This window comes from Silurus aristotelis, assembly GCF_946808225.1.
Source record: "Silurus aristotelis genome assembly, chromosome: 18".
In the NCBI taxonomy this organism is placed as follows: domain Eukaryota; kingdom Metazoa; phylum Chordata; class Actinopteri; order Siluriformes; family Siluridae; genus Silurus; species Silurus aristotelis.
Window position 1 is genome coordinate 4,290,001 of NC_139591.1, and position 25,160 is coordinate 4,315,160.

A 25,160-nucleotide genomic window follows, 5' to 3' on the forward strand; every position below is an offset into this window, starting at 1 on the left:
CGAGTTTATTAGAGGGACGGCGCATGTAGGACGTTTTGGTGACAAGGTGAGGGAGGTGTGATTGAGATGGTTTGGACATGGGGTACATCGGTAGGAGAATGCTGAGGATGGAGCCACCAGGAAGGAGGAAAAGAGGAAGGCCAAGGAGGAGGTTTATGGATGTGCTGAAGAAATACATGCAGGTATTTGGTGTGAAAGAGGCAGATGTAGAGGACAGGGGGGTATGGAGACGGATGATCCGCTTTGGCGATCCCTAATGGGAGCAGCCGAAAGAAGAAGAAAAAGAAGAAGACATTAAATAGTGGTCTTTTAAGCACTAACATAGTTGAACTGTTAATGTTGCTGATCAGCATGTAAAACTCCCATACACAGCTGATTTCAGTTGAAATGTAACTTTTTAATTTATAATGAAGGATTTTTATTTCTTGACTTTAACCTACTGTCTGTGAATGTTACTAATGAAAGGTGATTATCATCAGAACATTTTTTTAAACATTAAACAATGACAAAGAATTTAGGGTTAATTAAAAATGTCTCTTGATAGTCTTTCTCTTTTATTGAGCTTGAGGTACTTCAACACAAATGACAACTTGGAAATAATAATAACTTGTACATTTACAATGGAAAAAGCAGAAAAAGTACCTATATTGCAGATTCCCTGACTGAGAATCCTTATCTAAAACATTACATGTATTTCATTTACAAATTCCAAAGTCTCCTTTTGTGTGAGGAAAAAAAAAACTATAAAAAAAAAAGAATGACAGTGGGACATTCATAGACATGTCAACACACCAAATATATATTTATATATAAATATGTCAAAGTATGGATCCATAATGTATAAAATAGTCCTTAATGTCCATCCACAGGTAATGTAAGCAACTTGCTACAATAAAGTCCATAGGCAGCTGGTTCCCCTCAAAGCTCTTGAAACACATCCATGGTTTCTTCAGTAGCTTTATTTTTTTGAATTAAACAGCAGTCAGTGTCGTCAGTGTCACTGTTTCTTCTTAGTCTTTGCTCCCTCCTTTTAGAACAATCCTCCTCTTTTAGAGTTCATGTAGTCTGTAAAATGCAGTCACACTATAGATTCTTTGGATGGTCGTTTCACGCTCAGCAGGCCTGTCACTGACGGATTTCCCAGGGAATCCCTGTGCGACTTGGGAAGCAGAAGCACCACCCTTTGATTAGTCTGACGCCATTCATTATACAGACGGCAGTGGTACCTGAGAGACACCTGTAACAGAAGGGCAGGAAACGATGTTAGATCTATTACATTGTCTAAGCATGATAAGCCAAAGACTTAATGAGGTCCTTGGTGCTCCATTCTGTACATAAATTATATACATTCTTATTGCATGTATAACTTTTAACACAACCAGCAATCAGCCACTGCAACCATCAGTCTGTAAGTAAACAGCTGCAGCAACCTTTGTTTATTTGCCCATTGGTAAGCACTAATAAGCAAGATCTAATTTCAGAGACATTTGGGCATGCTGGCAGCTCCACATGCGGAAAATTTCTCTCAAGGGCTCTTCAACTATGCTTGAACATCTGATTGCAATCTAAAAATATGGTGTGACAAGATTGACTTGGGATTAAAGAACGACATGGGCTGAACTTTTGTGGGCTGAAAAAATAAGAACTTTTCTTCCGCATGTGGGAGACCAGATGTGAAAATTTTAACTAAAAACTGCCAAAATATACAGGGCATTTTAATCAGCCTTTAAAAACCAAGAGTTCTTACTTTATAAGTATAAAACAGTATAGACTTTTAGAGATGTTTTTAGTTTCCTTCCCCCGACTTCAAGAAAAAATAAAGTAAACAGAGTACAATGAAGCCCATACAACACCACATCCTCAACATTTTGTGTAGTATTAACCAGAAAAGAGATAAAGTCCTGGATTTCTGAGCACAGTTTGCTGATGTCCATGCTTAGACATAACAGATATAACTATTATAAGTATCTACCAAATTTATCAGGTATAACAGGGCAGGAATGATATTACCAAACTATACAATTTGAATAATGAGGTTTCTTGTAATAAAGAGAAATTTGATACTATAATGTACAAATACCCAGCCAGATTGGTGTGTGCCTGTGTCTATGATGGCTTCAGATTCCTGTTTTTAGCCAAGAGGAGTGGGACCTGATGTTTAGTTTAAGTTTATAATTTAAAGTTTTTATTCTACACCACTAGAATTCTCCAGCCAGAGCATTCAGTCCATGGGCTTAGAAAATCAAATTTCCCCGTTTTATTTGCAGGCAACTCTTGCAAGAAAGGAACAAAACTCAAATCTGCTTTACTGTTGCCTTTTCCTTGTCAACTATAAATTGGCAGAGATTAGCGCCCACTCAAGTGCCAAATTTCTATGCCGAATAAGGGGTCTCATGGGAGTAGCTGCTGCTTGCCCACTGGTTTTTATATTAGAATTGATCCCAAACCCAAGTTCAGAGGTACCTTGCAAAACGCAAGACTCCTTGAAAATTATTCAGTAAAACTTCTGCTCGATTTTAATTGGGGCTAAAACTTCAGGCCAATTAGAGGTAGACACAAAATATCTGATCTAATTCATAAAGTGCTTGATCTATATATTTATTAATTAGGTGCAGTGCAGCTAGCAAAAAAAAAAAAAAAAATCTAAACGGGATAAAATTATTGCACTTCATGTTCTGCAGATAATATCAATTTCTTGCATCATCTTTTCCATTTTTGCATTTTCCATTAGCACAATCCCATGTGCACAAGTGCAGCCTGGCTGAATTCTTGGCAACAGGAATAAACACCAACAAAAAAAAACTTTCTATGGAGGTACAGATTTTGTCTGCAAGCTATAATGCAAATGTGCCATTAAAGGCTTGTGAATTCTCTTATTTACAACACACTTTCTACGATAAGGGTTTTCTTTTTTACTCTTTTCAAAATTGTTTCCACTGGATAAGAGGTCATCACCTTTTATGGCTATAAGTTAAAATAGAAAAAAAAAAACTTCTCTAAAAGTAAAGTGGACCCAGAGTGATTAGAAGTCATCTTGTTATGTTTTCAAATTATTTACTTGACTGATGTTCCTCTAAAATAAATAAAGGTACACAGAAATACCTTGGGGTACCACCCCACTGGCTTGTGGTTGCACCATAAAAAGCCCTAATTTAGACCCTAAGCACTAACGTGATCTTGAATCTGTTTTGCTGCTAAAATGGCAGCTGTCCAAGATTAACTCTGGGGGACAGGTCTGACTCTTCCACTCTTCCTCAACTACCCTGATCTAGTGACATATTGCTGCAGGGTCTTTTCATGGAAGTCATTTTTCTTCCAGACACTAATGTGCAATACCCTGTAGGAGTGTGCTTGGCCTGAGATGGCTATTTAATGAGTGGTAGACCCTAGCTACTTAGCAGTTGCAAATGGCCCTTGGCCAAGAGCTTATTCTCTTCAGCCAGAACCATGACTTTCTTCTTTTTGTTTTCCTGGTTCATAAGAACGCTTTTGAGCCTTTGTTTTTTCCTAACATTTCACTGATGACTCAAGGACAAGAACAAAGTTTTGCTTCCTTAAAACATTTAATTTCCAGCAATTGTTAATAATTTGTCCTGCTCAGGGTCATTGTGGATCTGCTGCCTATCCCAAAAAATATGGGATGTGAGGCTGGAATACACACTGCATTCATATTTACACATCTATTCACACTCTTTGGGCAATTGAGACAGACCAATCCAACTTCTGGTTTCTGTGAAAGAGAAAACATGGACAGCAACCCAAGCTTAGGAGTGAAGGGAAAAACACTTCCCACTGTGTTTTGCATTGGAAAAAAGCAAGGTCGAAAGATTTCTGTCTTATGAAATTTTGATGTGTTTTAATTACTACTGAGAAAATGCTAATGCTAAGTTTTATTGTTTCGCTGTGAAATCCAAGCCCTAAATCAACAGGAAATTCTTACATAACTAAACTGTACACTTCATTTGCACACGTTTTTGGTCACGGGATGCTAGATATGCCATTTGTTGACTATTCTCACCAGGGTCCAGAAGAGGTAAATGGTGAAGAGAGCTACAGTGAGAGCAATCAGGCCCACAGCCTCCAGTCTACTGGAGAAGTGAAGGTGGTCCACAGCTCCTCGAAGACACAACCAGCCTGAGATTGTTGCAAGTGGCGTGATGAGCAGGAAACACACCATGTCTCCGAACAGCGTGCGTTTCTCCTGACGGAGCCCGGGATTACGAAGCCACTAGAAATGTTGCAATTGAGACAGTTTGTTAGGAAATATGTAACAGCAAGATCTCTGCAATGGCAAATTGTGTAATATCTCATCAACTGATTCTATAAGATGTTTCATTTCCACACAAAAACATTGGAGGAGGATTATGAATTTTGAATGTCATGTTTCACAGCTAATGCAATATAAAACTATTACCTGAGCTTTCTAAAAATAAAAAAATGAAAGCAGACACTGTCCACTGTCAGAATTACATCTAGAGCCACAGGACTGCATAACTAATCAGACCCTGCACATCACATTGCTCATTCTTGTCAACCTTGTATTTAACTCTCAGCTTGCAACTCACAGTTTGACTCACGTATGCCGTATTTTTTTAATAGTCGTTGTGTTTCAAAATCAGGTTACCGTCTCATCGTTTTGTGTTTGGTTTTCATTTGGTTTATTTTCTACTTTTGCATTTAAACTAAAGAAATTATCTTTGGTGCACTTACATCCACTTTACTCGTTATTACTTGAAACACACCCATTTAAAAGTGCCGTATGATGTTTGGGATGTTTCATTCACGGAGGTCACATTATCATTCAAACCCTCAAATTATCATTTAAAATTAGCGACGTGCTTTTAGGCAGCGAGCGCATGCTGTACTGCACAAAGAAGGATAGTCTCGTCAGAGATTTGTCTAGTTCAGAGAGTCCTAGCTGAGATACATGGCAGCAGTTTGTGCGGTTGGAAAAAGATTCCTGCACTTTCCTAAAAGTGTAAAATTAAGAATTTATGCAAAATGCTGCTTCGGGTTGCCTTCTGTCACTGTGGGTGTAATTAGTGCCATGCAAATATGCAGAGACTAGGAAGCAGATGCTTAACAAATAGGCAGAGCAGAGAGCCTGCTGTATTGCAATTATGCATTCTGGTAACCTGACACAGACACGCAGCAGGGAGATGCTAGCGAGCCTCAGCTATTAGTCCTGTGCCTCTCATTTAGGCTTTGCCCACCAGACAATTATTTTTATTTCACCTAAATGAAAATGGGGACTTAATGAGCACATTATGCGTTCAAATCGGAGAAAGCTTTTATCTTAGCTTTGGGATCTTTAACACCAGTATGTTAATCAGCATATTAGGCTTCTCATTAGACTGGAAATTCTTCTGTGGGAGGCTTGATCATTTACATATTCCCAGAAGTGGGGGCTAGTTGGCATGGCGGGTTCCGAAGTGCTATCGAATATGAATAGATTATTATAATATTATAATAAAAATCAATCGTCACCAAAGTCCTGATGATCCGTGACCCTGCTAGTGAAATGTTTTATGTTGATTTTCAACTTCTATTCTCTCCCTTGCTGTCTCTGCACACAACATCACATTCCATCTGTGCATTACAGAGACTCTAGTCTCACTCTGACACACATAACAAAGACATGCATTCTTTTCATTCACGCCTCATACTCACACACGCAGACACACACATACACAAACACACACTGTGCATTGTAACTAGTGAAACAACTTGCTGGAAAGAATAGCTGGTATTTCTCTCCCTTCATACCCCAGAACACTTTTTTGTCACAGGCAGAGGAGAAGCAGTGTCATCCTGTTAACAAAAAATCTACGCAGCCTTTGCAGAAGTGAGAGTGTTACTATAGTGAGCATACCTCGAGGAGAGGTCGTGCCTTGCGCTGCACACTGAACTGGAAATGGCAGAGCTCACAGAAGCTGGTGCTGGAGGCTGAGAGCCAGTGCTCCAAGCAGCTGCGGTGGATGGTCCCCAGCGTCCCTGCACACTCACATGGGGACAGCAGCTCCTCCTGTCCCCCTCCATCATGGCAGATCCTACACATTGGTCTCTCCACTAGAGCACTGCACAGAGAAAGACATGTGGATGCTTTAAACATCAACTATGACCATGTAAATACAGTCGATAAGTGTTTTGTGGTACATTAACTTGATTTATACCACAGTGTCTTTGAATTCTTGATTCTAAAGGCTCAAAAGGTCTTCATTAATTTAAGAGCAGCTATGACTGGACTGCTGGCTGCAATTCTAATAATATAAATGAGCACTTAAATGTGTAAATTATTATGTCATGAATTATTTCACAAATAAAATTATTGTAAAAGTCCGATCATCAAAAATATTAGTTAAATCATGGTGTAATTGGTGCTTACTCTGGTGATATTTAAAGAAAGTAATGTGACTAGGCAGAATTCAATTCAATTTTATTTGTATAGCACTGAAAAACAACTATTTAGAGCTGCTATTTAGAGCTTAGAAATTCAATTAAATTATTTTCCTACTGCAGCTCACTTTGTCAAGTCTTATTCCTCTCTCTTTAAAGAAATGTTTCTATAATACTATAGAAATAGGAGTATTGTATATAAATCTCATACCTATAAACAGTCAGACTATTAAAAGGACATTTGTGATTTTAAGTTCTTTACATGCACTGAAATCATATAGAACAAAATAAAAATTCTGTTTGGATTCATTCGTCAGATTCACTGCTCCGATAAATCGTAACCCTGTTCCATTTTAGACAATGTTAGATACTCTTACAACACCAATAAGGACAAGTGTGTAAGTGTGTTGTAACTTAAACAGTAAGTGTAAAAGTCATAAAAACGCCTACACCCTCAATATCCTCTTCAATGCCTTTTATTAAGGGACCTAGATGTTGCATTCTCCTTTAATGTCCTGCCATTGAAGATTGTAATGATAATTTTTTTTCAATAAATATAATTTAAAAAGTCTGACAATCACAGACTTCCTTGAATATTTCATGTAAACCGAGCCATAAGTGTTGCACAAGCCGGTGCACTCATAGTGCCGGTCCCAAGCCCGTATAAACGGGGAGGGTTGCGTTAGGAAGGGCATCCAGCGTATAACGTGTGCCAAATCACATATGTGTATCACAAACCTGAATTCTTTAAATATTTTCTGAACTGAAGAACTTATCTGGTTGCTTACTATGGTGATATTTTAAGAAAGTAATGTGACGGCACAATTCAATTTAGATTTATTTGTATAGCATATTTAACAATGCACATTGTCCCAAAGCAGCTTTACAGAGATAAATATGTGCCAATATGTTACAAATATACATTTTTAATGAATGAATTAGTCCCTTTAAGTTTATCCTTAATAAGCAAGGGGAGTGGCGACAGTAGCAACAAAAAAACTCATTGATATGGTATGAGGAAAAAAACCTTGAGAGGACCAGACCCAAAAGGAACCCATTGTCATTTACGTGATACAGAATGTCCATTGATTATAGTTCAGTCATTGTTGATGATATCAACTTTTCACTGACGTGAACGTGAAGGCAAAACTGTTCATGACAACTGTAGTCCTGAGTCATTGTAGCAGACTGATTATATTAATTTACAATCAAAATTCATCCTCATGGTTCTTAAGTTTAACACTGCTTTGTAACTTATGGATCTTTAGATTGTTTTTATGGAACTAGCTTCAGCAGCAGCGATTAGTTGAGCGAATAATTGAAAGGAAATCCAGGTAGGGCTTTAGGATGAATCAAGCAGGTCCAGAAAGAAGACAGGGACATGATCATTGGTACTTTGTATCAATGTATAACTTGATAAATAGAGGTGGAGAAGGAGGGAAGTCACTTAAAAAAGCAGTCGTATTACTGTTTACAAAAAAAAAACAATATTCCCACAGATTAAATGCAATATTTTTACATCGCAAAATGCATAAAAAGTTTTTCATTTGAAGCCCAAAATCGATGATTTTGATTGAAATGAAACCTGAAGTTATAGACTATGTGAAGGTATTGATCTTCACAGCAGCTCAAAAGTCATGTGTATTTCCAAAAATGCATTCAGATTTTGATGTTTGAAAACCAGAAAATATACTTTGTTCTCTACATACTAGTGAAAGTCATGATTTCTCCGAAACACAGTGAATTCTTTCTTCATCTCTTTTTTTTTTCTGTATAATGTGCATAATCTTTAATAATTTTTTATCAGTCCGTGTGTAATATTTTCTCTATACATCACGGTAACTACTGTGCATACGAAATGACAAACATTTAAACCCTTCACAACTGCAGACAGACACGAGGCACATTTATTTTATTTTTTTTTATCAGGACTGACCCTTCTCAGCTGTGGCTGATTGAGGACACTGGTGTGTTTGATGCATGTGCTAGGCTTGTTCATCACAAAGCGGCTGTCAGACGTGTTAATCAAAGATCTAAATTTAGAAGCTGTGAGCTTATTTATTGAGCTCTTATGGTCAGATATCTATGGACTCTGACAGCATGTGCCACTTTGAGATAAAGCTCCCAAAATGTCAACTCTATTGAAAAACTGAAGAGAGGAAGGCTGTTCAACCATATCATTCCTCACAGAATTTGATCATTTCTATTTGAAACTAGAATCTTTTCTCATGTGGCACCATGATAGTGATTTAAAGTACAATTCCAAAACGGTGTGTTTTTCTCATATGCTGATGGATCATAAAATGCACACTTGGTTTTTTTTCTTGTGTGTGTAACATGCAAGCTTGTACTTTTCCATATCACTGTCACGGTGCCACCAAGGACACATCTTTTGTATGTTCCGTATGTATCTTTCCACTGGAAACATGAATATAGTTTAAAAATACATTATGCTGCATTGGGGACTGACTGTATCTGGATATAACAACATCCATATTTACTGACTGGTCAGGGTCGATGTGGTTTAAATTAGGCTAATAGTATTTATCTTGATGGTATCACTCCAATGACAAGAAAAGAGTCAGACTGGTACCTTTATTTCCACAAGTGTATATTACTATGTGAGTTTATAGTACCTATGTTCCTAAAAAAGCTATTCTTTTTTTCCATTCTAAAATTACTCTTGTAATTGTTACCATTTGACACTATTTTCCATAAAATGTACAAATAGCTTTCCATACCTCTGTTTGGCTAATACTGCACTGTTCATAAGTTGTCCATCCTTCAGGGCCATATGTTTCCAGTACTGGGCCTCCTCACTCGATGGATTTGTCTCAGAGTCCATAGCTTTCCCTGGAAGGGCGGGTTCACAGCATTCTGAGCTCTCCACTGGAACAGACTCATGTCCGGTAGAGCTTCGGAGAGGCGTAGTATCTGAATGGTCCATTAACACCTCGGGAAAGTGGCTGCAGGAGCCTGTCGTCATGGCAGCAGACAGATGATGCTGATGTTTTTATAGAGCGTTTCCCATCTGGCTGAAATAGGAGACAAGAGACGGCCTTCACAATCATATTTGGTGAATGCCTTTAATTTGCGAAAATACATTTAAGGTTAAGAGACATTAGACTGAGATTTGATATGCTTGGTAAAAAAAAAATTGTAGGGGTAATCTAGTGTTGTATGCGTGACTATGAATAGAGATACAGGGCCGCTGTAAGTAATTTTGAACAGGGGGTGCTGTGAATTTTTATTATTTTTTTTTTTTTGACAAAAAAACCTATGAGCCTATGGGCCTATTTAGAATACATTTTAAAAAATAACATAGGGCTGTGACGATGGCACTTTTTTTTTTTTTTTTTTTTTTTTTTACCACCGCGTTGGTAGTGGACCAAATACCGGCGGTGTTGCGATGGTTGGGGGGTTGTTTTGAAATAATAAAAAAGAAAAAACCCAAAGAAACAACACACTAAAGCCTGTAAAGTATTTAAATAAATATCAGTAAATACTGGTAACTTACATAATATAATAAAGTTGAATCCATTTAAAAAAAAAACAAACAAAAAAAACAAAACAAAAAAAAACAGTTTTATATTTCCACACAAAGACGCGTTATAGCCTCCCGCTCTGCGCTTTGAGAGGGATGTGGAACACGAGCAGGAAAGAGACCACCGATCTCTTTTTCCGATATCTTCATGTTGTTGTAAAAGGTACGAAGAGCTAATTTTATCTTCCACAAGGGCAAGGCATTTAGGCTATGTTTGCGCGCTGCCAGAGAAAGCCAAACTAAAATCACCCGCGCGTGGGAAACGCGCTTTACAAATGAACTTGAAAAATCAATATAATTAAAATAATCAAAATAATTAAATTAAAATCCAAAATACACTTAATAGCCTACGTGTGTTAAAATCATTTCCTAAAATATTCATAAGGAATTTATAAATTGTGCAAAATATTTTTAATAGGCCTACATTTTTTTAAAATCTCTCTCTTGCCAATAGGGGGTGCTGCAGCACCCCCAGCACCCCCACTTCCTGCGGCCATGTAGAGATATACTTTTTTTTTTTTCTGAGGCCTATGTACTTTTCTTTAGTACTTTCTTTTTGTTTTAATTCTTTCAGTTCATTCATTCTACCATGAATGATTTATCCTGGTCAGGGTTATAGTCAAACTAGAATTTATTCCAGGAACACTGTGCACGTGGACGCTTATCTACCTACTCTCATTTTTTGGACAGAAAAGAATTAGTAATGTGACCCAAAGTGTGAACCCATGACTGGTTGAAGATAGTTGTGTTTAATTACACACACAGCCACAGTCACAGTCACTACCGAACAGTCTGAGAATGCAGAAAAAACAAATAGATTCATTCAGAAATATGATTACAAGAACACTAATAACCCTATAATACAGCTCAGCAACATGTCTCCGAACAGTACACAAGTGAATCAGGAAACACGGTTTTGCAGTAAAACCAGTACATTAACAGAGGTTTTATTATGTCCCTACTCATTCATGGAGACAGAGTGAGCTCACCACTAAGTTACTGAGCTGCATTGTTGCAAGCTCACATCACACTACAGAGGGTCAACACAAACCCAGTGCTTTGCTCCGGTTCTCCCCACACCATGCAAACAGATGTGAATTCACTACACAGAGCTATCTTTCAGGCCAGTGAAGAAGTCTCAATTCCACTTCTAATAATAACAAGTGGCAAGACAAATGCGCCTTTCAATAATTTACATTAACTACAGGCTTTTGCAATACTCACAAGCTGGGTGTTGGTAAAAATAACAGCGATGGTGCTACTGGAAGTAATTGCATTGTCGTGACAGGAAAGAGATGTCTTTCACTAGTGCATAGACAATGTACAAATAGTAGGTGGGGCCTTCCTGAAAAAATCACTGGACAAGGAAAGGTATTTTCCAGCAGCCCATATCCAGAGTAAGTATTCATGCCAAAGCTTCAGTTTAAAATTTAGATCTCACAATGCAATGACAACAAAGTGTTTGTCTGCATGCTGCAGGTGTCATGTATAGGCAAATTTGTTTCCTTTGCATGCTAGGGTTCATTTGACACACAATCCAAAGAGACAAATATAACTTAGAAGAGTTGTAATTCTGTGGTTTGTTTCCTAATTTCAGACGGTTTAGATTTTTCCTGCCCAAGGTTCCACCTTGGGCAGGACAAGACAAGTTAAAGACATAAGCAATTTTTCACTTGAACTCACTGTTTCACAACTTTGAACGTGAGTGCTTTTAATAACACCTGCATGTGAACTATTAATGTGAACGTAATACAGTGTAAATGACATTTCAGACATAATATGCCTAAATGTTTTGGAATTCTTGCTTAGTGCAAATAGTTCATACCAACACAAGGTCCTACTAACAGCCTGTAGTGAGTGTAGTAATGATTTGATCAAACTATTACTACAACTGGATTTTCAATCTATAAACACAAAATGGAATGATACACACAGAAAACCTTCCCAGCACTATTATGTTAAATATCCAAAACCCTTTCAGACTGTAATTTGAAGATTTTTGACCTTAAATACTAGTAAAATGTTTTCATCAAAGTCAGTTTTTCATAGATTCTCTATTGTTTCGCTGGCAAATTTGTTAGTAAACCAAAATATTGAGATATGTATCATGTAGTAAAATCCTGTAATATGATGATTAAAGGTACGTTCAACAATCATGCAACATGTAGTTTCGCCATAGAAAGGGAATGGTTTCTTAATAGTTTAACTGCAGTTAAAAACCTAGACTCCAAAAATAGGAAGCTGCTGCTTAATAAGACAAAATGAAAAGAAAAAGAGTAATGAGAGAAAGAAAGAAAGACTAGAGAAAAGAACATAAAAGAGACAAAAAATCCAAAGTACAAACAAGCCAGATGAGACCACATGAAATATTAGATGTGCAACTGCTCTCTGCCTGTAACTTAGAGAAACCACAAGAGCAATGCACAAGACTTTTTACCAGTACGAGGACCTCGGAGGAAGTTGCCTTCAAGCAATGTAAAAGAGAGCTGCAGCATCTCAAACATATTGACATATTAAATAAAGTGCAACTGTAGTGCCTTTATACCAGCTTATGCTGTTCCCAGTGATTAAGGAAACACCATGTGGGATAACACTCAGCATATAATGGACAGAAGAAAGAGAGAAAGAGAGAGAGAGAGAGAGAGAGAGAGAGAGAGAGAGAGAGAGAGAGAGAGATAGATAGATAGATAGATAGATAGATAGATAGATAGATAGATAGATAGATAGATAGATAGATAGATAGATAGATAGATAGACCGACAAACAGACAGACAGACAGACAGATAGACAGACAGACAGACAGACAGACAGACAGACAGATAGATTTAGCACAGCACAGAGAGTAAAAGGTATATTCAAAGCATTTTACACTATAGATGAAGTAAAACGAAATAATGTATATATAGATATAAAAGAATATGTACAAGAATATATATAAAAAAGAAACAGATGCAATGCGTATATATACAGTGCACATAAAATGTGATTAGGTGAATTAAAGAAACTGTGTTAAAGTGAACATTGTAACCCTTGTAACAGCAGAAGAGTGAATGGCATCCAAGTGGCAGTGTGTATGGTTAAAAATAATGACATGTTGACTGCACATTCTTCATGTAATCATTCATGACTAATTCAGACTTCAACAGTGCATTTAGTAATATGTAAAATGCTCAATTTAACCAGTATTACCTATTGAAACAAGCCTATCACGAATACACGATAGTTTAATTTACTTTTGAAAAAGAAAAAGCTTAAAAGGTTTCGCCATCAGTGTAATCGCATATGCAGTGTAAGATCACAAGGAAATGACTGACAAATGTATTGCAGTTTTTCGACTGGAGGGAGAGCTGAAAAAAATACTCAGAGAATGTGGGAAGTCTGTGTGCTTTAGATAAGATGCTTAACCAACCATGATAAATAGGGAGAAGCCCGTTGGCCTTGAACTATTCCGTCATACATATATATATACACACTCTCACACACCCACTAAGTACTTTCACACCCACGCACGTAAACGCTGACAGTGCAAAAAAAGACGAGCCACTCTAGCACTGTAGAGCGGTTTGAACTTCTGTACTCTAATCCATTTATGGTATAATGGTTCATTGATGGCTTTGGTGTATTTAGACAGATACAGATTTTTTTTTCTCCACAAAATACAAATTAATTTCCCCCCCACATCTTTTTGCTGCATGGTAAGGCTTTTAAAAGGCTGAGAAGCAAAGAAGAGACAGAGGACTAATGATGTACATAAATGAAGCCCTTGGCCAGGTGAATACAAATTTGAAATTCTGACAATGCCATGTTTACCTAGGAGTCCAGGAAAACAAAACTGGCTGTGGTCTCCTGTAAGAATGATGTTACAGTAAGAGGGCACTTAGTGTTTTTATCTGAGTGTGTGGCTGCTCTATGTTGTAGCATGCTATAGTGGATTCACATATCTTGGAGAAAGCACATGTTGCTTGGTGGCTGCTAAGAGATAAGCAGGAACTATCAAGTATAGAATAGAATTGGGCAAATTACCAATATATGTATAGATTATTTTGTGTTACATCCTGACCAGTATGAGTATCTACTTCGGTTCTTTGTGTCCAGTGACGCATCAAATCTCTTTTAAAATAGCATCATATCTCTTTTAAAATAGCAATGTACCAGGAACTATATTTACACTTACCAATTAAGTTCATCAATAGAAATTTCATGATTTACACAGCACAAAAGGAAGGCTCGTTTCAGATCAGTCCAAATTGAAAGTCACTGATATGTCACGTAACTAACAGTGACACAACAGCCAGGACTGCAACAGTGTGTGCATGATTGTGTGCAAGTGTGGCTGAGTGGGTGTTAGAAGTGCTGTCAGTGTGAATTCCATCCACTGTCATGGCCTGAAGTGTTGTGCAATGCCAGAGTTGTGTGCCTGTCACAGCTGTGAAACTCCTGAGGGCCAGCTGGTCGCACAGAGATGATCCACACTGACAGCAAGCTTCTCTCTTTCATCTATATGCTATGTGTCAGCCTCTACCAGCATGGCAGCTCTTGTAAAAGGTTGACACACAAAGGAATGGGCTATTTTCTATGCACATAATACACACGTGGGTGACTAGCTTAAAAAAAGGCAACGAGATGTAAGCGTCAACATTGGACAATTAAAATAATCGTGTTCTATCTGAATGCACTACGGCTATAAGCTATTCAGTGTCCAAGAACTGACCATCATAATTCAGATATACATATCACACGTATAAATCTTTCACATTTTCCATCTGTTTAAAAGTGTCTAAGTACAGGTCTCCCTGAGGCTGTCCACATTTTTCACTCTTCCCAATGCACAACAATGTAGATAGTCTCTGACTGGTTTGAGAACCACCACCACTATAAACAACATATTTACAACTCAACATATCATTTTGTTAAAACAGCTATGCTAAAAAAATTATTTAATTGAACCGACATTCATTTCAGGGTCATAGTTTTTATAAAGGAACTCACGCTGAATGCTGACAGGAAATTCATTCCTTTTATGGTCATCTCAATCACTTCTCGTGACCAAACAGCATGTATACTGTAAATTGGCTAGTAACGCTCAAAGTGTACTGTTTTCATGCCATTATTTTGATGTGCAGCCAGATAAGAAAATGTACCTCTTAGTGATTATTCCAAAGTGGCCAATAAGTCTAAGTGAGCAATCAAGGCTGAAATCACTACTCAATTTCCCTTCCATGCAAGTCTCTCAAAATAAAGCAGCAGAGCAGGAGTGACAACATTCTCAAAGCAGTGACTTAAGCTAGCTCATTACTACTTTTGTCTCCACATTTAAAGGTAAACATAAAAGCTTTTTCATCTCTGAACACATCTAATGATAGCGCTTTATATAAAAAAGAAGCCATTTTTAATAATGGTTTATTACCAAAAATGTAAAATAATTATTCATGTTTATGTAAATTTTGATCCAATGGTGAGCGTATCACACCTATTTCTGTTTGATTTAAACACAAGATCTCTATCTTACATTCCTGGCTCCATACAAGTGTGGGAAAGGGAGCGAACAGACTTAAAAATAGCAGCACCCCCACCCTGAGACAAGTCTTTTCCACAACCCCACTGACCACATCTAATAACTTCAGCCCAGTTCTCAGTGCTGCTCTCAGGACCCTCCTCTTCAGCAAATTAGCCATAATTCCTACCCCATGTAGTGCTTGTTTTAAAATTAGGACATTGCTAAACACCAGGAACATCGAAATACATAATCAGCCAAATGTTTAGAAGGGTTTTTATCCCTATAGATTTTTGTTTATAAAAGTAAAAATATAGTTACACTAAAAAGAATAATACAAATATAACTTGGTTCAATTGGATGTGCATTTTTTTTTTTACTTCTTTTGAATAAAAAAAACTACTTACCAAAATGTAATAAAATATTTTAACTACAAGACTTTATTAAAATAGCTAATATTAACATTTTTGACTGGTAATGTATTTTGAGTTGCTGTCTTTTGTTATGTTCCTAAGCCTTAACTACACCCCCACTAGTTACACAGCCATTTTTCAAAGTTATCAGTTCATACCACTGTGAAAACACGTCATGCAACACAGTTTCCTGTCCACTGATACTCCCACATGAGTAAGGAGACAAACATTACTTGTAGATGTGAAAATGGGGGCCTATATTTAGGTTTAAAAACAAGCCCAGACATATTTTTTTTGTCAAGTACCCCATCACAACAATGCCCCCATTAATGGCGGTGTAATGCCTTTTTGGGAAACACTGGCGCTATACTGTCAAAAGCTTGCATTTAAGATTAGTTAAACTGAGGTGTGGCAGTTGTTCTGGTACGGTTCATCTCTAGCAATTATGCACATACCGGATAAATATAACAACGATGAACATCTAAATCACCAAATGTTTGAAACCCAAATGGCAGTCCATCATTACTTTCACAGTGTCCATGATGACTACCAGTCTAATCAATAACCACTGCAAATATCATAGACTAGTATAAGTAATAAAAAAAGTTAAATGAATCTTTTTCTTTTTATGTCAACATAGAATTTGGCGCTGTAAACCTCAATGCACATACGCTGATCTGTATCGGAAGAACCACGTTATGTGGTTTCTTGCGAATACGGGCTCTGGCAATGTCTGATAAGGGCTCTGGAGTAAGAAATACAAATAAACCAATGAACAAATAAATGTATATGTCATCCGGTGCACTTAGATAAAACAAGAATTCATGTTTAGAAGCAATTTTATGTGTAGCAATTCAATGTATAGCATGACATTTTTATTCTGGAGAGCAATTGCTGAAATGTCTGCCTATTTGTAGGCCGCCTACAAACACCCACCTACTTAGTTGTCTATAATGACTTTCAGTGCATGATGTTGAAGGGATAAAAAATATGGCCGAGATAAAACACATTCATACTAAATACTGGATACCTGCCTGGTTTTATGTTGGAGCAATGTTTTAGAGTTGAAAGTTTGTTAGATCTGGTCTGGGTTCAATTGCTCTTGTGATATTTTAATGAATGTGAACAGAATGCGTACTCAGGTCTGCACATGTTCAGACTTATGTATGTGTTTTAGCAGTTGATAATGATTTTTTTTTTATATAATGCTATATTAATTACTATATTATAACATCATTATATATAATTCTATTATATTACATTATACACCATTTTGAAAATGGTGAGTCATGTCGTGTTCTCAGTGTGTGTTGGTGATGAGAAAGAAGATGAATCACATAAACGTAAATGCTTCAGGGTTTCATATACTCAAGTGTGTCTGAAACCAGACCCATACAATGCTGCAGGTGACACCACGAATGTTCGCACTCGGATTCAGACAGCAGCAAACATGCCCGTTGTGAAAAGCGGGGATGGATTTCAAGCCTAGGCCTCCACAACCAAAAAATATCAGAGTGGAAGTAATTCCCAGAAAAGTGGAGGTTATTATAATAAAAAGAGGACATAAATATAGAATGGATGCTGGTCAGGTGTCCCCAAACATTTGACCAAATAGTATATATAGTATACTGGGATTGGAGGGGTTAAAGACAAGTGTCAGAAATATTTTAATGATTTAAGCACACGTATCATATTTGTTTATTGAAGGTATTATATTACCAGCCCTGAATCCGATAGGTTGAACTTCTACCAGCAACAGGACCTCACAGAAATGAATGCGCTTCATTATTCAGTTTCCAGCAGACAAGTACTCGAAAAGTACATCTTGAAGGACAAAGTAAGGTTAGGTGAAATTCAAACATTTCTGAAGCTAGGAAAATATTCACAAAGAATTGTATGCCTCCCTTCCTTTCTTGCGCAACGAACTGAATGTACTTCTTTATATTCTTATGGCGAGGTCATCGCATTCTATATTAGCGTATGTGGCATTCCTATTCTTTTTACAGACTGCTGAAAATAGGTGCTCTTGAATTAGAATCTAAAAAGCTGAAAATATACAATACATTTTAGCATTAAGAAAATATATCATATATAGCATTGATGCCACCCTAATTAAAGTTGTTAATGCAACAAGCTAAACGTTAGTTCTTTTTCGCATAGTTTTTGAAAAGGAACCTTTTAAAATAAAACCATTAGCAACATTTTCAGGATTTATAGATTACTCTCTACTACCCATTCAGCACTCCAGCATTTTCTACAGTTGAGGGTCTAAAAAAAGACAACTCGGTATTTACAGTTTTTTAAATTTTGTTTGCACTGCGAGCCACGTCCCTGACAGTACGGGCGTTTTTTTCTTGCTTTAGCCTCTGAATGGTACAGTGGTACGTGCCGCTCCGATTGCTTTTGTGCACAGCTCTTTTCAGCCACCGTGATCAATCCGTCCATGACACATCAGTGCGTACCAACACATTATTTTCACGGCAAGTCTATGATTATGCATGACTAGCTGTTTGCAAAAAGGCTCTCGGCTAACCAACAGCAGAAACAGTCTGGAAGGAAAATACAGTATGCCTATTTAAGAAGTCTGGTGTATGGTGGTAGGATGTGCTTGCGTTTTCTTTTTCTCTTTCTTTTTCTCTTTCTTGTCTTTTTTTTCATTTACAGGAAGTGTGTTCAATCATAGAGAAAAAAGAGGAAGATACACCTTACAGGATGAGTGCACACTTGAAAACCAGAATTGTACAATTGCTTAAGTATTTGCTCAATACTTGAGCAAATCGCTCAAGTATTTCTTCATCACGTTACATGGACAAAGAAATGTTGGTAAAAAAAAAAAAAAATCAATACAAATAATAACATATATATATATATATATATATATATATATATATATATATATATATATGTTTATTTTTATGTATTTCTTTTTTTACAAAAGGCTTGCACGTGGTTGCACATAGATTACACAATGTAGCCAAGGACAATTATGAAATGTTTAATTTTATGGGAGCAGAGAGTGAGACAGAGTGTTATATGTGCCTTTGTCACAGAGGTGGGAAGCAACGAAGTACAACAATGTACTTTGCTACTGTACTTAAGTAGATTTTTCTGGTATCATGACTTTACATCAATATACATTTTTTAGACAACATTCACTCATTACATTTGTACACAAACGTGTACTTTCTACTTTTAAAAACAGGCTCGTTACTTTAGTTTTAATCAATTTGGTGACATGATCAATATTTTTTTTTTTTCTGGCATTACGCAGTTTTTTTAGTCTATCACTGGTGCAACACTTCATAGCTTTCACACACCACAGATGTGGGCTAGTTTTAATATAAAGATAGCCAGAGCAAGGCAGAAGGTGACAAGAAGTATGGGGTTAGCATGGATGAGACAGAGGGACTCAGTGATATAATTATGACTGTGAAGAGAGACATTCCTGATCATCATCATCTTTTCTGCTCTGCTTGTGTTCTATATGGTAGATGTGCAACCTGGATATATTTAAAAGGTAACAAAATTTGAAATTCGTTTTGTATTAATATATTAATTAGGGCTGTCAAAATGCAAATCCATTTTAACTACACTAATTTTATTAATGCAGGATTTATCCAAAGCGCATTTCTGTTTGACCATTTTTTTAATAAAAAATATTAATAAATTAATACCTTCAGTGCAATACATGTTTATTTACAACATCCTTCCTTTACTCAGATATAAAAAATCAATAAATAACCTCCACTGTTACATTTTTTTACTGATGCGCCAAGTCTAAATCAGCACCAAAAGCCGATATAGTGCGCACATTCGCAATTAACCCTCTGGGGTCCTCAAACGCACAGTCGTGTTTTGTTGCATTTTGTCCTCATGACGCCAAAACTAATTTGAATTACTCTTTTTTGATAGTACAGATAAGAGCAATACATAATTCGAATTTGTAAAGGGTCTACTTTTATTTTTATACACTCATAATAACAACAAAACGCTGTGCTTTTGTACAATTAAATAGAAAACAGACAGAGGGCGCTCTCTGCCGTTTTGGTTATCTCTCTTATCAGACATAAATAAAACAACCTGAATCTCAGTGAATACTTGCCTAACAGACATAATACAATAGATGAATAGAAAGCTCGAAATATCTACTTTCAAATAAACCAATTCACATCGAATACAAATATTCTCTGATTCTGTAATCCGTATGAAAGTTAGAAGAGTTACAGTTTCTCCGGTATCACCTCTTTAACCGTCCGTGTGGAAACATAGCAAAGGTTCCGTTTGGTGTCCTGATGATTTACGTAATTCAAAACACCATAATTACTTTGAAACGTTTACAAGAATATTTTGTTCTCATGCTCTATGTTGAGTTTGGTTTCACTAATAATAATAATAATAATATATTTGCATGAAGCATCAATATTTGTCTATGATCATGTTGATTAGAGTATAAAAATTTTAAAGTATGTGAGTTAACTCATTACAATTATGCAAATAATCGCGATCAAATATGTAATCAATTGACAACCCTAATATTAATATGATGTGAAGTCCAGTTACCAGTGTGACACTAAAACATGTAGAAATAATGACTACCTTTTACTTAACTACATGTCAGGGCCCAAACATCTTTACTTTAACTTGAGTAAAAAAGTATAGTCAGTACTTAAACTTTTACCAGAGTCTTTTAAACCATGAGTATCTCTACTTCTACTTGGGTAAAAAATATTTTGCAAAATACACACAAAATTGTATGGTTTCATACCATAATCATAAATATTCTTAGTGTATTAATACTTATTAGCATATAGTCAATATAAAAAAAGTTCCAGCATGAGTTATCCATATGTTGCTGCCTTTCACACTTAAACACTAAAATATGTAGAATCATCTAATTGTGAAAAGTTTTTATATTTACTAAGGTCCAAATTAAAAAACTTTATCTCAATACCATGCAAACTTCATCAATAAAACTCATGCTACATTGCACTACTGGCAAAGAACATCACAAATCGAGTATTTTAACCAAAACATATCATTGTTGTAATTCTTTAAGGGGGTCGAATAGGCAAAAAGGTGCATTTAACACAAAATACTCTACATGCAGCAGCTACACATGGGACTGTGTAGTGCTTGTGAAATGAACAACTCATAAAGTAAAATAATAATACTAATTTAATATAAAAAAAAAAGGTCACACGAAAAGTGCAGCCTACAGCAGAATGCGTTGCTCAAAAGACAGAGTCGTAAAAACGAAGAATTCAGAACAAGTATTGATTTATAGATACATTTATATATAGCTTTACATAGAAAAAATATTTAAATGTCGATTTTTGTTCTAATACAAAAATCCATGATTACGACAATACAATCAAAAAACTATTTGTACTAAGATTTTCCATTAAACTTATTATGTAGAGGTATAATTTATATAATTCCTGTCAATGTTATTGCACTAATATTGCAATATTCCATTACACACATTCATATATGATTCAGTAAACATAACACTACAGTTTTGCTATTACGTATATTTACATTATAGCAGCAAACAGCAAAAGCAGTTTAACATAAACAGTAATAGTGAAACTGATACCACTGCTATTAGATGTTACTCAGTATTCACACATGCTTTTAAGGCACAGTTTCCATTTAACTATGGCTGGTATTTAATGTTTCTCAGAGCAAAAAAGAACACAAAATAAATTTTTTACAAAGCAGATATCACAATAATTTGAATGCTAATATGCTTACGAGCATTGTCGGTATTATTTCCACCAAAAATGCTACATTTGCTTACATAAGTATCATACAGGTTTTATATTTGTGAATGTGTAATAACACCAAAAAACGGTGCATTGTTAACCAAAAAAAGCTAATAATATCCTTAACCTGAAAAATAGGAGTGTAGAAATTCACATATTAATTCATAAATAAAAATGAATTGTTCTTGGAAGCAGATTTTTAATTGTGTCTATTAAATTTTGCATAAATTATTATTACAACCATATATAATTATTTCTCAATCTCTTTAGTAGCCTACAAACAGAATACAAAAATGTGTATGCAGTATTAAAAAAAAGGACAGAACCAGAAACAAAACAGCTTCTATTGGCTATACTATTTTATAGCAAGTATTTAGTGTGACCTCCCCTTACACATGCAAATTAGAAGGAATTACATCAATCTATTCAAAATGCCAAAGATCACAGAGGCTGACAAACATAAAATCTGTCTTTTGAATCAGCAAAGCCACTTTTAAAGGTAAATCAACAAACAATTTGGATACTCAAGATATGCTATTCAAGCTATTATAAACAATTGTAAAGAATCACGTAAGGCAGAGGACTGGAAGGCCATGAAGATTTTCAAAATCCAATAAGAAATTTATCAAAGTCTTTTTTTTTGAGAGCTGAGAAGACTTCCTAAAAGGACCTGCCTCAACACACGTAGTCTGAAGAAGCTTGATCAGAAATGGTCTTTGTGGAAGGGAAGTTTCTAAGAAACCACTTTTTAGGAAGGGGAACAGGGTGAAAAGGCTAAGATATGCTAAAGCTCACAAAGATTTGAATGAAGATCAGTGAAAATGAGTATTATGGAGTGAAGAATCCAAATTTGAAATGCATAAGTCCATTTTATTAGAATACGTGAGAGGAATAGTTGAAAAATGATGGAAGAATAATGCTAATAACTTCGGGTTCAAGATGCGCTTAGTGAAAAAGGATATAATGACTTACGGCTGAAGTGTTTTTTATTGTCATATTATATACTATACTACAGAAATGAAACTCAACATACAGCCATTATAGTCAAAATAGCTGGCAACAAAAGTTAGTACACCCTAAGTGCTAAGAGCTGTATGGCTTTTAACCATGCAAAGTCACACGTCTTATTTATCATGTTCATGTTTTTTTCCTGCTTGACAGGACCATACAAATTTGTGTATCTTTTATTAGTAGTTAAAATTGACCACTGGACATGAAGCATGGCACCTCATGGTAAAGAACACAAGGTGATTCTACTCTAGTTTCAAAAACACAAGGTGATTCTACTCTAGTTATTGAGCTTCATATGGAAATGTGTGTGTGTGTGTGTGTGGATGTGCGTGCATGAAAACCACCCATTTTTTTAAGTGATCAGAAGGTGTGTCCTGTTTCCTAGGTGTGCCCTGATAGATTGATTATTGTTCAAACAATCAGCATATCTGATTATCTACTCTAGGTCTGTGCACTTCGTTTCTCCTGGGAAGACTGTAATTACTGTTAAACCACTATGAAGACCACAGTGCTGTCTACGGGGGAAAAGCAAGCAATATTAAAACTGTGAGCGAAAATGCATTACAGCCTCCTACCAGAGCACTTTTAAACATATTATTGCCGAGTTTGGATCACTTTGGAGACGTGTAATCGATGCGATTTTATCCATAGAGCTTTAAAGATGTCTGAAATAACGCACAGTGTTTTATAGGATGTAATTTGGCAAGCAATTCGATAACATAATATGATGTATTTCTATAGCGATAATCAAAGGAATGTGGTCGTCTACACAACTGTGGTACTCAAACTACGATTCTAATTAGTTTGTGTGAATGATGAGAAGAAAAGGTGTGTTTCCTCCGAGTGTGACAAGTAACACAGTTGCACAATGTTACCATCAGCCCTAGGTTTCCTGGAAGTGGTGTTGCTGCGACTTTTTTTTTCACATTAAGCGTTTCACATTAAAAAAAACACACACACACACACACACTGTATGGCATGAGTCAAGAGGAAAAACACAAAAAGGAAAATGATCATTACAACACTACAATAAAGCTCATGCAAAATGGACATGCCTCAACATGACTATTTTTGATAATGCCACTTGGAGTTTCCCAACTAGTGTTTGTTTCTCAGGCTGGGCATTTAGGGCACAAGCTCCCTGGATCCATGAAGTGATCAAGGAAATGAAGGGAATGCTCAAGCAGCTGACAGAGGCAGTCGCAGGTATGCATGGAGTTTGCTGAACAAATGGGGGACACCAGCAGCATTTACAAACCTAAGACTGAGGGTTAGTGTTAGAAGTTTACAGTGTAGTAGTGCACATAGGCTGCAGTTGCATCCTTCTGAGATGCATCATGCATTTATTTGTTTGTTTGTTGGTTTAAGATGATAAATAGCATATGCATGACTGTCTAGGGTAATAAGGCTCAAAGCCTTTATAATTCACTTTTCCTGAGTTTTCGTTCTTGTTCAGTTCTAAAACATCATCTGCGCAAACAAATCGACACACTCCTGTCCTGGGAACATCCATCATCCCGACAAAAATAAATACACCATCACAACGAATGACCTCGGACGAGCTCGTGACTTACCGTAATAACGGTTTAATTGGCGTCTCCGGTGAGGACCGTGCGGTCTTGTCCTGAGTCGGTAAGACAAAGCGGACTCGGCGGCTCTGTGTGCAGACGCGCAGGACTCGCGCTCCGGCTCGCGCTCAGCTGTTCACTACACGCCTACGATGACAGTGTGTGACGTCATAAAGCTTCACAACCAATCACCGTCTCCCGAGCAGCTGATAGACACAGCAGCAAATGAGACCGTGTGTGTGTGTGTGTGTGTGTGTGTGTGTGTGTGTGTGTGTGTGTGTGTGTGTGTGTGTGTGTGTGTGTGTGTGTGTGTGTGTGTGTGTGTGTGTGTGTGTGTGTGTGTGTGTGTGTGTGTGTGTGTGTGTGTGTGAGGCCTGCGGGATCTGCTGTGCGTGTTTTGCGTGAGAGGCTGCTTTCAGGTTTCGCAAATAAGCTGGTTTGTTGTAGGTGTGCTTTCGGTTGATCAAGTTGTTGTTGTTGTTGTTTGAAAGACTATATAAGAAGTGGAAAAGCATGCAGAGGATATACTAAAATTGTCAGCTCAAGTTACACACGATCTTTTCATTTTCCGTACTTCACTTCTGTTTTTAATATATATTCATCATTATTTTAACCTACTACCTCTAATCTACATGATGCCATCATCCAAAGTTTCCGTCTGTGTTTTGTGTGTGTGTGTGTGTGAGAGAGAGAGAGAAGTTAAACTTAGGTGCAAACTAGTTTCAACTAGTTATATACACTGTACTAGTTATATACAATATTCTAGTTATATACATTATACTAGTTATATACAATATTCTAGTTATATACATTATACTAGTTATATACAATATTCTAGTTATATACAATTTTTTTCTTTCTTTCGGCTTCTCCCGTTAGGGGTCGCCACAGCGGATCCTCCGCACGTTTGATTTGGCACATGTTTTTACGCTGGATGCCCTTCCTAACGCAACCCTCCCCAATTTATCC

At 36.6% G+C, this 25,160-nt stretch overlaps 1 protein-coding gene across 1 annotated transcript; it reads right to left on the reverse strand.

Moving 5' to 3' along the window:
* Positions 1-537: 537 nt before the first annotated feature.
* On the reverse strand, positions 538-24,348 carry LOC310740936 (E3 ubiquitin-protein ligase MARCHF3-like). The gene is made up of 5 exons (XM_083568159.1): positions 24,198-24,348; positions 9,138-9,431; positions 5,873-6,077; positions 4,019-4,228; positions 538-1,237 (listed from the first exon to the last, which is right to left on the reverse strand). The coding sequence occupies exons 2-5, from the start codon at positions 9,380-9,382 to the stop codon at positions 1,079-1,081; spliced, it is 819 nt and encodes a 272-aa protein (XP_083424285.1). The 5' UTR covers positions 9,383-9,431; positions 24,198-24,348; the 3' UTR covers positions 538-1,078.
* Between the last annotated feature and the right edge of the window lie 812 nt (positions 24,349-25,160).

Bases quoted from the DNA above. Each gene is read 5' to 3' on its own strand.
- LOC310740936 (XM_083568159.1), bottom strand. From the start codon at position 9,382: ATGACGACAGGCTCCTGCAGCCACTTTCCCGAGGTGTTAATGGACCAT. The intron at 6,078-9,137 runs GTATGGAAAGCT...TTCTCTGTGCAG, and splicing joins GCAGTATTAGCCAAACAGAG to TGCTCTAGTGGAGAGACCAA. The intron at 4,229-5,872 runs GTATGCTCACTA...CAACATTTCTAG, and splicing joins AGGCACGACCTCTCCTCGAG to TGGCTTCGTAATCCCGGGCT.